The following is a 16,159-nucleotide window of genomic DNA, read 5'->3' as shown; positions in this document are numbered from 1 at the left end:
AGTTTGACATTAACAGCTATTATGTGAAATATCTAGTTAGCAATGCATTTGCTGTTTAATTCATAACCATATTTCACCTGCTTTGTCTTTATGAGAATGTAACAGCTCACAAACACTTAGCAAAAACACAAAGACAGGTGGAACTCATGCATGATTAAATATACTTTTTAAAACAAAGTGTAAAAGAAGGGCTACAATGCAGTTTGCTATTCTCTTAACTCTGTTTTTTTGTTTGACTGCCTTTTGACTTTTTATTTCATTTTTCATTTGAAGTCCATTCTATTCAGTTTCAATTCAATTTTATTTATACAGTGCCAAATCACAACAACAGTCGCCTCAAGGTGCTTTATATTGTAAGGTAAAGAGGCTGCAGTAATACAAAGAAAACAGAGAAAACCCCAACAATCATATGACCCTCTATGAGCAAGCACTTTGGCGACAGTGAGAAGGAAAAACTCCAGGTCACAAGCTAATTCATCATTAGTTGCATGCTATCAGGCGTCTATGGCCTTGTTAGGCTTAAATATTAGAAGTTAGTTACTGTGTCAGCTCCCTGAATCCAGAATTGAATTCAAAGTCCTCCTCCTGATATACAGAGACATAATTCACCATCATGTCTTAACGATCTTGACCCCATATTAAATGGCAGAAACAATTCTGTGCATGATTCTCTTCTTATCTGCTTTGCTGCAAATAATTTTTTTTAACTTACTTTGAAAAATTCTGGTAAACATGATTGAACCTTTGCCTCACATTTGATAACTAAAGGGTTCACCTTAAAACTGGTGCATTAATCAAAATCTGAAATTATTCTTCTGAATTATACTTAGACACTGCAGTCAGCCACCCAACATTTATGTTTCTATGGAAACACTGTAACATGTATCCAAAATACTTTACTAGCAGCATATATTCAAAATATTTTGTGGTTTAAACTCATATGATACTAGAAGTAATTTATCAACTATTCTTGTTTTATTCATTTATAAATTTCAGTGCACTATATGAACATCATTAACCTGAGCCCCCAAATTAAAATGTAAAATTAAAACTTTCCTGCCAGAGGTCTCTTCCTGCTAAAAGGGAGTTCTTCTTCCCCACCATCACCAAGTGCCTATTCACAGGTTACCATGGAGTGTTGAAATTACTTATTTCTTCTTGGTTATAAAATTTGTCCACATTCTTTACGGTATTAAATGCCCCTAAAGATTCCCTTGTGTGAATGCGATTACATAATTTCACCTGCAAGAAATTCAGTTGCATGCCAAAGAACTCTTGGGAGGGGAAAAACAAGAAAAATGCAAATATCACTCGAACAAGAATTCTTATTTTATTGACTAAATCTCAGCTTACAGGAAGACAGTTGTATTGCAAAGACAGAACCGGGTACAAGTTCTAGTGCTGTGGTCATCTACTCACTAAAACGCCACAAAAACCATGATGCTTTGAAATACAGCTATGTCACCGGACAGAAAGACACTGGAACGCCATTACAGCACGTCACAATATGAATAGGATGAGGAGGCAGCGGTGGCTGACTCAGACGCTGGGAGGGAGAAAGGGGAAGGTGGCGTATGACAAATGCACATCTCACTTTCTAGTTTTGTGTCACTCATCTTCTCTCCCAGCTTGTGAACGGATGTGTCCTCGTCTGCAGCGTACTGTATACTGCACTGATATTTCATCTGAGCACAGTGCTTGTACCACAAGTTCTAGTGAATCATTTACTATCTTAAAATTATTCTGATAGGAAACTACAGCAATAATGGGCGTGTCTTTCAAAATAAAGATTTACTTTTTGGTATCTTGAAATTCTGTGTTTTGCTTGCTAACTCATAAAACAGGGACTGCAACTGATCATCATTCATTCATTAGAAATAACATCCTGTTGGCTAATTGTCTATAACGAACAACAGCAATTACTTTAGGTTGTTAGGTTAGACTGGAGGTTTGTGCAAATTGTGTCTATGTTTTATTTAAAGAGGGTATAATGTTTTATAAGACAACGTGATAAAAAGTCAAATTTTCTGTTTTAAAAAATGTTGGCAAGACAATGCTAAAACATCTGACTACCAATAGCTCTGTCTCCACTGTCAAAATGTTAGCTAGCTAATTTAGCTACTGGATGGTTCCATGCTTGGAAAAAAGAAGCAAGGCTAAAGAAGAAAATTGAATATTTCAATTTCAAAATACCCGACATAATTACAATTTTACTTGTGTAAAAAGCAACATCATAATAAGCTAATGTTGCTCTCTTTACTGACACAAGAGAATAGATTGGAAAAATCATGCTGAATGACACCAAACTAAGACAGCTTAAAAACACTGAATTCAGGGGTTGTTTGACACAGATGTAAAAAATCCTGGATCCTGTTTGCTAAACACAATTAGCTTTCTTTTAAAAACTCGACTGCCTACATAGCATAAAATTAAAGGGAACCTTTTATGCATTTTTATGTCTTTGTCATAAACATACTGTTACAGTGTTAGATACTCATATTAATGATGCTTAGATAGTGAGGTCTTTGGATGTATAATGCCTGTGAGCTGAAAACTACCTTAAAACTTGTTTTAAACACTCAGGTTCTGATAGCTACCCTTGAATCAATATGATGTCATGAGAGGGAGGTGATATCCTCAATACAGTCATCCCAGGAACATAGCTTTAGCTGCAGGCACTGTCGTCCCACCTGTCTGCTGTTCAAACCTTCTGTTTACAATCGGCAGCCAATCAGAAGAAAGTTGTCTTAGAGGGGAGGAGCTAAAGTAGCTCGTTTCAGTTTAAAATAAATAACAATTACTTTGAAAGGAGCAGAATAGGTCCCCTTTAGTTATAGCAAATCTAAATTTAGCTTAAAGGAAAATGAAATATTGTAGAGTAGCATGAGAGCCTGTGTAGCCCAGAATGTGCCAACGAAACAAAGGCTCTATTAGGGCCCTTTTTTGTGTTTGAAATGAGGTGAAAGCCACCAGAAGTTTTACTAGATGCTTGGAAAGAGTATTGAGCTGCTGGCAACCTGCAGTCTTATCATGTAATATCACCGAGCCCTACGTACTGGCCCTTTAACTGAGGTACAGAAATAGTATTAAAGGTGGCCAAAGTGAAACCATTAAAGAGGTGCTTTAAACCCAAATTGTTTATATTGACCACCAGCCGATGATCCCTGTGGCTAAAATAGGAATTCCAGTCATTTGTGGTAAATGGAAAAAAAAACATCATTCGTTTCACTTTGCAAATTTTGGTCAGAAAAGCGAATTATGGAGGCCATGCTCATTGGCTAGTGACTTGTGACTGACAAAAAGCATAACATAGCTTCATAGTCAGATCCACCTCTCGCTTGACACATCTGAGTGATGACGCTGAAAACACTTACCTCAAGACTTTATAACAGAAAATTCACAAACCAATCAATAATAATGTCTACACTACTGAGGGACTGATTTGTTGTCGGCTTTTTCACGTAACAAGAATTGTCTATAAAACCTCCCACGTGTCTCTATTTACAAGAATCCTCACGTTGCTTATTGTTGCACGTTGCCATGGGTGCTTTAAGCACGTCACGTTTATTTGGGAAGAGCGCGAATGTTGAAGGATGGTTTCGGAGTGAACGCTGCAAAGGAACAATGACGCGATGAGGTAATGTGGCTTCATACGGTCATGCGAGTGTGGGACGTGCTTGGGCTCGCACGGTTTACTCCGCACAGCACAGCGCTGCTTGAAGTTGACAGATGGGGAGCAGTGTCCGCATCAGGACCGTCCTTTGTTCTGAATCAGGAGGCTGCCGATGAGGTCAGAGATTGTCACAAGATGCAGTTATTTACTCTCTCGCTGATCCAACGCATCATGCGGAGGGGCTGAGCTGGTCCTCTGTCAGATCCGAGCTGAGGCTACTAACGTGTTGTTTGTCACCGGTATACTAACTACAACTATAGAGTGCTACAGCCTGTGACAGGATAAACACTGAGCAGTTTTTCACAAGAGGGCTTTAGCACATACAGTTTCATGCAGTTTATGTCTGAAAAGCAACACAGAGAACATCCATTCACACACTACGCATGATCCAGCCCCCCCCCCAAAAAAAATTAATTAAATTGATATTCATGAAGTCAAAAAGGAATGGATTAGTTTTGTTGTTGTTTTTTTTAAATCCAAAAGCAAAACATTTAAGTCCCTACATTTGATTCAAATTCAAATCTCTGTCCTCATGCTTAGCTTATTTATTTTTTTTAGTTCCTGAAGGTGGTGACATGAGCACACAACATTAATAGCATTACAAATACATCACACTGGATAGAAACTAAGTAAGTATATTCAGATTTTTTTTTCTTTTAGCCCTAGGATGTCTCAAGAGGTCATAACAGCAATATTCACTCTGGGACATGATGCAAGAAATTGTGCTACTGCAAAAAAAAGAAAAATCACATCACAACATTTTACTTTTTTTTTTTCCTCCTAAAGCCGGTTCAGATTCGAAGTTTGAATTACTCGTCATGCAGTTTATAAAAAGTGACTCTTGAGTGTTTGCTTTTTTCCCTCTGCACTTAATTGGAACAGATCATTTTTCTTTTTCAGACAAAGTTTAAAAGAAAACACATTTTTAGGTGAAGGTCTGGATGAAAATGTGAGCAAAGCAGACAGATCTTTTTCTTGTTCTCTTTTGGAAAACGCTTCAAAGGAACACCATACAAATGGAATTTCAGGAGTGAGTAGAAAAAAGTCTTCCAACTGTGAAGTAGATATGTTTATGGTGAAGAACAGAGACATCGCACGCCGTCGCTCCATCTAGTCTGAGATGAAGGAAAGCTGTAGATCATCTCACATAATGCGCAAGTATTCAGTATGTACAGCAGCATACCACACCTGTTACACAGCTATACCTCAACACCATATCACAATGCTGAGTCGAATGGGAAACAAAGAGAGCTACCTTACAAAAAATAGAAAAAATAGATTGTGTAGTCTTTTTTTTTTCTTCTTTTTTTAAAGATTCAAATAAATAATAAAATTCTCAAAGAAAAATTAAACTACTTGTTTTAGATTCAAACGCACGGCGATGCACACGGACACATTCACACTTTCATATTTTTGTTACAAGTAAAACACTGAAACCACCGCTCAGTCAGTCTTTTTATCTTGTAAGGTGTTAGCTTGAGCTCTGTTTCGGTCAAAAACATGAATCTTTTGTCCCTTGGCTTCTTAAAAAAAAAACTTCTTATCAGTGTTGAAGAGATCACGAGGAGTTCTGCCCAACTCCTGCTGACTTTTTTATCTTTTTATGTTATTTTAATTAATTTTTTTTGCTGCAAGTATTGCTTTAAGGAATATATTTTGGTCTTCTTGTCAGATTGATTTAGTGGTCAAATCTCTAATGTAGCGTTTTTTTCTTCATTTTTCTACACTTGCATTTTGAACGTGTTCTTGAATTCCAAGTGTTAAAACAGGACTCTTTCGGAGGACATTCGACCAATCATGAGGAATGTGTGCGTTCTACAAAGACATCCTCGGAAGTCTTCCGGCGCGTGTGTGTCTGCGCTCTTCCTTTCCCACAATGTTTAAAACAGGAGACGTGTTAGTACTTTGTTACCGCTTTGTTTCTTTTCCCATGCATGAACATCTACGTGGTTGGATGAGAGGTATAAAAGTGTGTGCCGGTGAGTCCTGACATGCTCAGACGCAGATTTCTATGGGTGTCGGCACTAGCATGCGGCCGCCAGGTGAGCCGTTTTCTCGGGGCATTCGATCGTAGCTGTTGGTGGATGACACGGAGCTGTTGGTGGAGACGGACACGAAATGGTGGCCCCCGCCGGGTTCCATCATCCCTCCTTTGGCCCCGCTGCCTCCGCTCCCCCTCTTCACCGCCATTGGCAACATGGGAGAGAGGGGCGACACTGGGGAGCGAGGCGACAGAGTCTGCTGCTTCATCCTCTCCACGAGAAGCTCCTCGTCTTCTTCCCCGGACGATGATGACGAGATTGTGCCATCCACCTCCCCTCGGACTCCTCCTCCCCCTCCGCCTCCTCCACCACCACCGCCGCCTCCGCCACTAACTCTTTCACCGCCACCTCCAGCAACCGTGTTGCCATTGTTGTTATCGTTCTCCGCGTCTAACATCCAGGAGTGGCTGAAGTACCCGAACACCTCTTTGACGGAGCAGCGGCGGTCCTGCTCCACCGAGAGCAGGCGGCGGAACATGCGAAGGGCCTGCTCGGTGAAGCGCCTCCACTGCGACGGCACCGTGTTCGTCCTCCTCCTCTGCCAACGGATGAACTCCTGGTAGAAAGAGTCAGAGGGCAGAGCCTTCTCCCAAGGGAAGTTACCGGTCAGCATGCAGAACAGCAGCACACCGAAGGCCCAGACGTCAGTGCTGTAGTCCACGCAGAAGCCCTCGTGGCGGGACACATCGCAGAGCTCCGGAGCTGTGTAGGGGATGGTGCCGCTCACCTGGAGGGGAAACCCAACAGGTTACAGTCACTGGAAGAAACGTCCGAATATAAAAACGTACAAAACTCAAACACTACTCACTCTTTTCACTGGTGAGCCAGCCCGGCGAGTCATTCCGAAGTCAGAGAGCTTGACCTTGCGGCACTCTCGGTCAAAGATGAGGATGTTTTCAGGCTTAATGTCCCGATGGACCAGCTTCTTACAGTGCAGGTAGTCCAGAGCGATGGCTACTTGGTGTACACAGCGCTTTGCTACTGTTTCAGGAAGACCGACCTTGAGGGCCAAAGAAAGGAAAAGCACTATTTTATTCAGAGGATTTTAGGGTGGCTGCTGACAAGTAAGAGTTAGATTTTTGAATTTTTAAAATCACCCTCAATGAGAAAACGTTTCTGTCCCAAGTCTAAAAGCCTTCATTTGAGTGTGGGGGGTTTTTTGTACCTCAGGATGAACTGCATTTGTACAAAGCGCAGTTCGCCTGAGTAAACTCTGGCGACTTTTCTGATACCAGTAGAGGTGCTAAATTATTTTTCATGGACTCTACTAGAGTAGCTTTGCATTATTCACAGTTCAAAACAACCCACAACCTCTTCTCCTTTAAAAGGTAGAGAAGAAAGTTGGCTTAAAGTTTTAAGCCAACTTTCTTCTGACTGTGGATCAGTAATCATCTGTATTACTATCGTTATCTGCGAATCAGCACCTGTGGAGGAATGATATCGAAGAGGTCTCCCGCCACGGCGTACTCCTGTGCAAACACGTAGTACTCGTCGGTCTCGAAGGCGATGCCAAACATGTTGATGATGAAGGGGCACGGAGACAGGTACAGGGAGATGCTGTACTCCCGTAGAAAAGACTTCAGCTTGGTTGTTTTCTTCTTCAGGAACTTCAGTGCCATTTTTGTACCTTTTGGGAATAATACAGATGTTTTTTTACAGATGCACAAAAAAACCCGTTTTTGTAACACGACTTTACCAAGGTCATATTTTAAATTACTCACTTATTTAGATTTTGTTGAGGCTTAAAGTTAAACCCCTGTGCTGATTGGAGTGGCTGAACTGAAACTCTTTGAATTCAATTCAGTGTTATTTATGTCACTAAATCACAGCAACAGGGGCCTCAAGACGCTTTATATTGTTAGGTAAAGACAGAGAAAACCCCCAAAATCAGATGACCCCCTTCAAGCAAGCAATTGGTGACAGCGGAAAGGAAAAACTCCCTTTTAACAGGAAGAAACCTCCAGCAGAATTAGGCTCAGAGAGGCGCAGCCATCCGCCGTGACCAGTTGAGGGTGTTGTCGTTTATGTTTGTGGTGGTGGTTACTGATGGAGCATTTTTAATTGACCATTTTAGAAAATAACCGGCTGTGAGGTGCACCGTGAGAAGACAGTGCTTGAGATTTCTGCTATTTTAATTATTAGTCTGTAACTTTCACTAAGGAGGTTTCTGTCTGTACATTTATGAATGCAGTTATTTAACCAAGCTTGCAATTTAGCACTCCATCCTCTAATCTAAATATTAACACTTCTGTCTAAACAAAGTGACATGTCATTAGGAGCCAAAAGCAAAATTACACTTAAGGTGCAGAGACTAAAACAAAAAGGTGACAGTGCAATCACTGAAGATGTCATGTACTCTGTGGTGGTCCCTTACCTCTGATCTTGTGAATGACCAGATCCACCTTGCCATAGGTTCCCTTGCCCAGCTCTCTGATCACCTCGTAGTACTTGTTGACCTCTAGTCTCTCCAAATTTTGGGCAGCAATCAGCTGCAGCTCATCCAGGATGTCCATGTTGGCTCGAGAAACCAGCGGAGAGGAGGTCATGGTGCGGACTGCTTCAGGGTGCAAAAAAAACTGACTCGGGTAGGACAGGAGCAGCAATAGCAGCTAACAGCTGGTGTCACTGTACAGAAAGAAGAGAGGAGAAACATTTTGAAAATTGCTTCATCCATCTACTCTTCCTCATTTCAAGTACAACAAGTTGGCTGTGATAGGACGGGCACACGAAGAGAAAAACACGCTCTCGTCCTCTTGTGGGACCAAAACAGGAGCATGTGATATGTGATGTTTGTGTTGCATTCCAAGGTCGGCAATGCACAGCGTGCTGTCGACACCGAAGCTCACAGCGTGCTGCTCTGATCTGCAGTGTGATAGCCGCTGAAAATGCTAATTATCTGCAGTGAAGGCTTAAGTAATTCTAAATGCTACTCGCCAAGGGGGATACCAGAGCTGAGCTGTGAGCTGAGTCACACACACACACACACACACACACACACACACACACACACACACACACACACACACACACAGGCAGCCAATAACAGTCCTTTCTAGCAAATCCAATTCCTGCTGCAGTGTGATTATTCTTAGTGATTGCTTCCCTTTTTTCTCTTCCTGAGCGGCTGGACCTGCCAAGCACTGACCCTCACTGATCCAGGCAAATGTGGAGGAACTATAGGAGCGCGCGCGCACACGCACACACACACTCGTTACACAACCCGAGGTGCTGGAAAGCAGCCACTCTATATGAGCAGACACTTGGGTTGCCTTTATATTTACAGCAGCCTCCTCATCATCAACACACTCGCCTGCCATTCCATGTACTTCACATATCTCATATTCTCCGCACACATCCACAGATGGATAACATTTCATTGCGCAGTCTGGTTTTAGATGCAGAAAGTAACATTCAGTTGTATGCATCACAACGTTAAGTTGCCAACTATGTGATCAAACACACACACACACACGCAGCAATGTGCTACTTTAAGTACCCTGTCGCCCCTCCACAGGCCTCTGTGTTCTCTGTGGGAGTGTAATCTTTTTTGCGTGTGAAGCGGACAGGAAGAGAGGCTGACGCCAGCAGGTGAGGAGAGATGAGTCAGTTTGGGTGATAAATGGCAGTACAGAGAGGATGTACTGTATCTCTCTCTCTCCTCTAAATAAAAGCTCTTGGGTGCATGTGATAAAAACACACATGCACAGGAGGGAGTTGTAAACAGAGAAGACCATTTGTTTCTGCCGGGGATCAGAAGTGCTTACTGTAGCACTGCAGGATTGTGCCTCGTTCTTTTTCTGTGAGTGTGCGTTTGGCTCTGGTATGCTATCATGATAACATTCATAAATGTACAATGTATATTCAGTCAATAATAACTACTTAAAGCTGCAAATTCAACCAAGCTAGCTGTTTTGAGTGAAAACTGGGGCAGTAAATTTGAACTTTTCCAATTTTTTTTCCATTTAGCACCACCATCTTTCTCAACACATTTTTTAAAAAGTGCTAAATAACTGAATAAACAGTTTAAACTGATTTTCAACTAACTAATTAATTATTTTACAACAAGAATTACAGTTATGAGTAAATAGTGATATAGTGATTTAAGTGTTGCTAACAGTGTTATCTCTCTGTAGATGAGGAACCCAGATAAGCCACAAATATTGACACTCTGCAATGCTTAGAGCTAATTAGCACCAGTTAGCAAGCGCTAATGAGTCCTAAAGATGCTAACAGCCACCACAAAGATGGAAAGGGATTCTATTTCCTTACATTGTTGTAGTTCTATCCTTTATATAATATAAAGTGCCACTGTTTGAATAAAACCAAACTAGATTTAAACATGCAAAAAGACGTGCTGTGGTGGTTTGTACCATCGCGTCACAGCAAGAAGTTTCTGGGTTCAACTCCACGGGGCAGCTTGGACTTTTCTGGAGCTTTTTGGTTTCCCCCCACAGACATGCATGGTTAGTTAATGGGTGAATCTAATCTGTGTTAGCCCTATGATAGACTGGCAATCCCAACTCTCACCCTATGAAACCTGTGAAAGGCTGAAGTCCAACTACAACTGTGAATTTGGTAAGTGGAAGAAAATGGATAAAAAACTAAAGTTGTGGACGCAGTAAACATGTTGCAAAAAAGGAGGAAATGTGCACACTATTTGGCACCAAGTGTATCTTCAGAAAAATTGGAATTACAGTGGCTGTGAAGATACCACATATGACGCAGGCTGACAAAAAGGCCCAGTAATCATCTCCTGAACCCGTATCTACTAATGCCATTGAACTGGTTCAGTTGTCCAGCACAGTCTGCAGACCTTTAACGACTGGCTAATGTGATTTAACTTATTTCGTACCTCTTTACCCAGGACTCTCTGGAAAGCAATATTAATACTGAATTGATTTCTGCCTTAGGTCTGATGATCTTAACTAGATTAAGTCCCTAATCATTTTAAGGATAACCGGATTAACACACTTCCACTGTGCTCGACCAATTCGTTTAATGGAGCCAAACTTCCAGCCTGATTTCATTAGGTGTACACAACCAGGAGAGAGCATGGAGCGAATTTCAGCTTTGAGAATAGAAGGAAAATTTTGACAAGGTACAGCAGCTTGTGTGGTTAGTTGCAGCAGTGACCTGCTAACTGTTCCCACAGCTCTTATTAGCAGATCTAGAGCTTAAGTTTTTCCAGCTAGTATGTACAAAAAAAGTCTGTGATGTAGGTCAAGCTACAGTCTCAAAGTTCAGAAGATTCTGCATCTTTATATATTTAATATTCACATGAAGATGGTGTGTGCGTGTGTAGACCCGACAATCCCAGCATTCATCACACTCTGCCTTTATCTAACACACTCTGTTTTCAGGTCTTTTTTTTTCCTTTTCCAGCTTCTATAGACCTGTGTGTGTTTTGGCCTGCTGCTGTGTGTGTGTGCTTTCGTTTACCACAAATAAAACTGTATCTGTATTTATATAGAAGCAGTAAGACTCGTGTAGCTCAGTGAGTCATCAGGGCAGGATAAATGTCGGCTCTCCGTGTGGAGGGGAAGTCTGCAGTCCCACTGCATGCATGTCTGCGTGAGTGCATCACATAGGCTCACCTTTAACAATAGAAACAACTCGATGCAAAAGCAGCTGCATGTCGCAAGTGCTTTGCATCGCTGGTAGGAACAACTGCAGAGCAGCTGGATGGGTAAAATGAGATGATCAAAAGGGTTAAAACTTGGTATTTTCCCTGCAGCTCATGTTCAAATAATGCTGGGAAACTTTTCAGGATGAGGTGAAGAAGAACGGCAGCCTCTGTCTCACACCACTGTTATTGTACTTTTTGGTGTTTTGGAGTGTAAATACATAAACAGATGTATTAAGTTAGGGGCAACTGCATACCACATACTGTAAGTTTATACAAAGTTATCTAATGTTGAAATAAGCCTTTCACATAGTAATTATTTGCTGTAATCATCTTCAACATTAGCTCCACTACACATTATTATACACATTGTTCATTTTCCCCAAAGCATATCATTGATCCATTCATCTCAAAGCGAATTAATCGTCAACAATTGCTATAATTGTTTAATATTTAATAAATTATTCGTCAAGCACAAATAAGAACCACATGCTGAGTCCAGTGTATTATTGTGAAAGGAATATTTCTGGTTCTTTTTATACAATGTGAAGATGCTAACCTGTGTCATGGTAAATTCAGATTTTCTGGTCTCTAGGACAGTTTTATACTAAACCTAAAACGTCCATTGACAGATTGAATACTTGTGTTAGTCCTCCTTTCCTGCAGACTGTTCTCTCCAACAGCCTGCAAAATTCAACGTTCTGGGAACAGACACAAAATACAGCATGTTCCTTTCAGCTGACCACATCCCCCCAGCCCTCCCCACCCCACTCGCTCAACACTGACCCTCTGTGCCACCAGGTTTAACACTCTGTGGAAACAGAGCAGCGACCAGGGGCCGCAGCTGACTAAATCCCAGACTGCTTATGCAACCAGCGGGCCGAGCCGACGGCCGGAGCACATTCGACGAGCCAAGGCAACGATCACAGCCACGTCCACCCCCAATGATGCAGCCGCGCTGCCCTTGAACAACAGCAGTTTAATTTTTTTTGCATTTCAGTGACTGTTTCTATTCTCCTGATAGATGTGCTGTGAAGAAACTCATTCCTGCCTTCCACGTGAGAAACTGCAGCAACAAAAATATTTAGCCTTTAAATGTTCTGGACACGTTTGATTTGTCTTCTATTTATAAAAAAAACTGCTGACTGCTGCACACGCACATAATCAAAGTGACTGTGACTGTGTGTGAATGTGCACTGGCAGGGAGCAGAGGGAGGCCAGCACACAGGGACTGTTGAATAGCAAAACACCAGTCAGTGTGTGTGTGTGTGTGTGTGTGTGTGTGTGTGTGTGTGTGTGTGTGTGTGTGTGTGTGTGTGGAAAGTGAACAAAAACAGAATGTGGTTGCCAAAATCTCTACTACCTACTTATATTACAGCTCCTCAACAGTAGATATGTACACCTTAGTTTAATTTTACAGATTTTTGCATAAAACGCTATTTAGAATGTTTTAAAGGCCTGAAATCAAAATCAAGCAAATTTTACTAATAAAAAAAAAGTCCACAATAAAATGATTAAATAATAATAATAATTTTAAAAGGGATCAAAAATAACAGTAAATAATACAAATTGAAATACTAAAAGTAAAAGAGATGCACTTGGAGAAATTTAAAAAAAAAAAAAGTATTATTTTTGGAGTTTGGGTGACAAGAAAGCCCTGTCGCCTGTACGAGCCAATTGGGAATTCTGAATTACTAGAAGGTGCTGATCGACAGACCTAAGTGAGAGGCATAGGACATGAGAAACTAAAGGATTTGAGAGTTAACGTAGGCGAGCCCGTGTAAGCACTTAAACGCAAGCAACAATATTTTAAAATGAATCCTGTACTTCCCAGGAAACTAGTGTAATAATTTAAGAATGGACGAAATACGATCACGCTTCCGTGTATCTTTCAGGAGTCTAGCAGCTGCAGTCTGAACCAGCTGCAGACATGTTTTAAGTGTTTTGCTCAACCCAACATATAACAACTTGTAGTAATCCAATCTAGATGTTATGAAATCATGGATTACTTTATCAAGGTCATGAAAAGAAAGACGTTTTTAACTATATTTAATATCTTAATTGAAGAAAGCTGGCTATAACAACTGCTGTGATCTGTCTAATTAAGGAGATGAATCAAAGATAACACCCAGACTTTAAACCTGAGGTTTAAGAAATGATTCCTAAGTCTCAAGATCTAAAGGGATAGTGGAAAATGTAACTGGCTGCTTATTCGCCGGAGGAATCACTAAAATTTCAGTTTTACTATCACAGGGTTGAGCGCTGTTTATTAAAGCCACATTCTAACCTCAGCAGAGGAGTTGGAGACGGGTTTAAGAGGGAGGTAAATCTGGGTTTCATCTGCAAAAAAGTGGTAAGGAACATGATGGGTTTTAAACAAAAAAAACAAAACAAAAGGTGTGTGTACAACTGAAGTGGACCAAGAATGGAACCTTGAGGTACACCACTGGTTAAGGGGGTAGTTTTAGAAGAATAACTGCCAATGCTAATGGAAAACCACCTACAACTCAAATAAGACTTAAACCAGTTCAAAGTCATCCCACAAATAACAACACAATGAGTGTTCAAGATGTTGTAGTCCACTGTATCAAACACAGTGGTAAGATCCAGTAATATACGTACAGCATTAACTAGCATCAACAATAAACAGGAGATCACTGAAAACTCTGTGTTAGCCCTATGATAGACTGAGAGCAGATGCTATGAATTTGACTGAAAAACCTCACCAATATCATTGGTGTGTAAAACAGACGGCAGCAACAACTAGCAGAGACTTAAAAATCTTAATTAGTATTTATACTATGCTAACTAGGCTATATTCAGGGCTTCGTCTTCATATTTAGCAAACAAAATTTAACTTGGTATTTGGATTTTGTAATCAAAATTGAATAAGGAAGATCTATCCTCTCAAAATCCTTATGGTAACACTGGTTATTTTCCATCTTCAACTAATTCAAATTCACCAGTCTTATCCATCAATCGTCCTACCCGCTTCTTCAAGCCAGTCAACCTAGTCCCTGTTCTTTAGAATCATTATTTAAACTCCTTCCCATTACCTCCTCATCCGGGTTATTCGGTCTACTTAAAGGTATCTGCTCACTCAGCTCTCCACCCAGCCCCTAGTTTAAGTTCAGCTGGCATCTCATCAACACAATATATAGGCACTGTGGATGAGCATTGAGGCATTGATTACATGATTTATCCAAAATAATAGCTTAGATTGGCTTGTATAGATTGGCTATAGGGTGCAACCCTTCATTTTTCTAAGCAAGTCCCCAAAATTGCCCAGTATAATCCAGCAAACATAGACAGCAGGTAGACCAGTCAGAATGTAAACATTCTGGTCTTGTATCATCCTCCAATCACTACAGGCTTCAGCTTTCAGCAGGTCTGCATCATCACCTGCAGTGTGTGTGCTCAGACAGCACTCACTGAAGGGACAATCGCTGTCACTTTAGTGTAACAGAGCTTTGAAGATAGCGGAAAGGAACAGACATGCATTGGCTCCTGCAGATACCTGACTGCCAACCCCCCTCCTCCACCCCTTCCTCCTCCTGCAAAAACACGGGATGCATAGTGGGGGTGAGGGAGGGCTTTTAGATGTTGTGTTGTGATCAATAATACAAATTCCACTACACAATCCGATACTGTAAACAACCTAAAATGTTTACAATCAATGATATTGTTGCTTGCTAAAGATGAATGACATTAGAAAATGTACATACAACATAGAGAAGAAATGACAGTTTTGTTTTCGGTGTGAACGCTGCTGTATGGCATTGGCCTAATGATGCACTGCATGCACACATCATAGCGGCATACACAGTAACGGAGCCTGGTTGGTCAGGGTGCAGGTGAGGATAAACGGTCAGCCCGGGTTTAATTCGCTACTCACCTTTCAGTTGGTTCCCATATGGAGACTGTGAAGTCCGCCCTGTCGACCCAGGCTGTTACTGGTAAACACACAGGGAGATGTGAGCACATACTAAGACCAGGTGAGCCCAGAGAAACGTCTGATATCGGTGTCCAGCGAGAAGCCTCCGAGCAGCGTCGGTGGATGTGCTGTCGAGCATCCTGCAGCCTCCTCCGGCTCTGCGTCCTATTGTCTCCGCATCGCTCTGTCCTCTAGGATGGGAGGAGAGGAGAGGCAGGGGAGGAGAGACAAAGCCCTCCCCCTCCTCGCTGGCCCGGCCAATCGCAGCGCTGCTCCGCTGGGAGCCGCCGCTGCTCGCTGTCTCCATACAGACTATGGTACATTCAGGGATGATGGGAAATCCAACTTCTTCCAAATACAGTCAAATAAATAAATAAATATGTTACCAACAGATAGCTTGAACTAGATATTGGCTATTTTTAATAATAGCTCGAAAAAACATTATTGTTATATTATTATTATATTTGTTTTTACATACTTTTCTCTGGGATTAATAAAACATTCTGATTCTGACTCGTAAATGTTTACATAAACACACTTTGCTGTGTATGTTTTTATAAAATGTCTTTAGGCGATGTCATTTGAGGCAGTGTTGGTTAGTACAAAGATGTATTAAGGCTATTGTGCCAAGAATAAATACATAAATAAATGGAGTGGTCTGTCCCAGCTATCACGGCCGAGAGGCAGGGTACATCCATAAATAGAGACAGACAACAATTCACACTTTATCCTAAACCCATATATGTCTTTGGACTGTGAGCAGAAGCTGGTGTACCGAGAGTGGCCCCACACAACCCCCTATGAATAAGCACTTGGTGACAATGGGAAGGAAAAACTCACTTTTAACAGGAAGCAACCTCCACCAGAACAAGGCTCAGGGCGGGGCA

At 41.4% G+C, this 16,159-nt stretch overlaps 1 protein-coding gene across 1 annotated transcript; it reads right to left on the bottom strand.

Annotated features, from left to right (window-relative positions):
- Nucleotides 1-1,305: 1,305 nt before the first annotated feature.
- On the bottom strand, nucleotides 1,306-15,451 carry bsk146 (brain specific kinase 146). The gene is made up of 5 exons (XM_063481692.1): nucleotides 15,234-15,451; nucleotides 8,090-8,340; nucleotides 7,140-7,342; nucleotides 6,524-6,715; nucleotides 1,306-6,442 (listed from the first exon to the last, which is right to left on the bottom strand). The coding sequence occupies exons 2-5, from the start codon at nucleotides 8,259-8,261 to the stop codon at nucleotides 5,669-5,671; spliced, it is 1,341 nt and encodes a 446-aa protein (XP_063337762.1). The 5' UTR covers nucleotides 8,262-8,340; nucleotides 15,234-15,451; the 3' UTR covers nucleotides 1,306-5,668.
- Nucleotides 15,452-16,159: the final 708 nt, after the last annotated feature.

Source organism: Pelmatolapia mariae, linkage group LG8 (assembly GCF_036321145.2).
Source record: "Pelmatolapia mariae isolate MD_Pm_ZW linkage group LG8, Pm_UMD_F_2, whole genome shotgun sequence".
NCBI lineage: Eukaryota > Metazoa > Chordata > Actinopteri > Cichliformes > Cichlidae > Pelmatolapia > Pelmatolapia mariae.
This window is presented reverse-complemented; position numbering and strand designations above follow the sequence as displayed.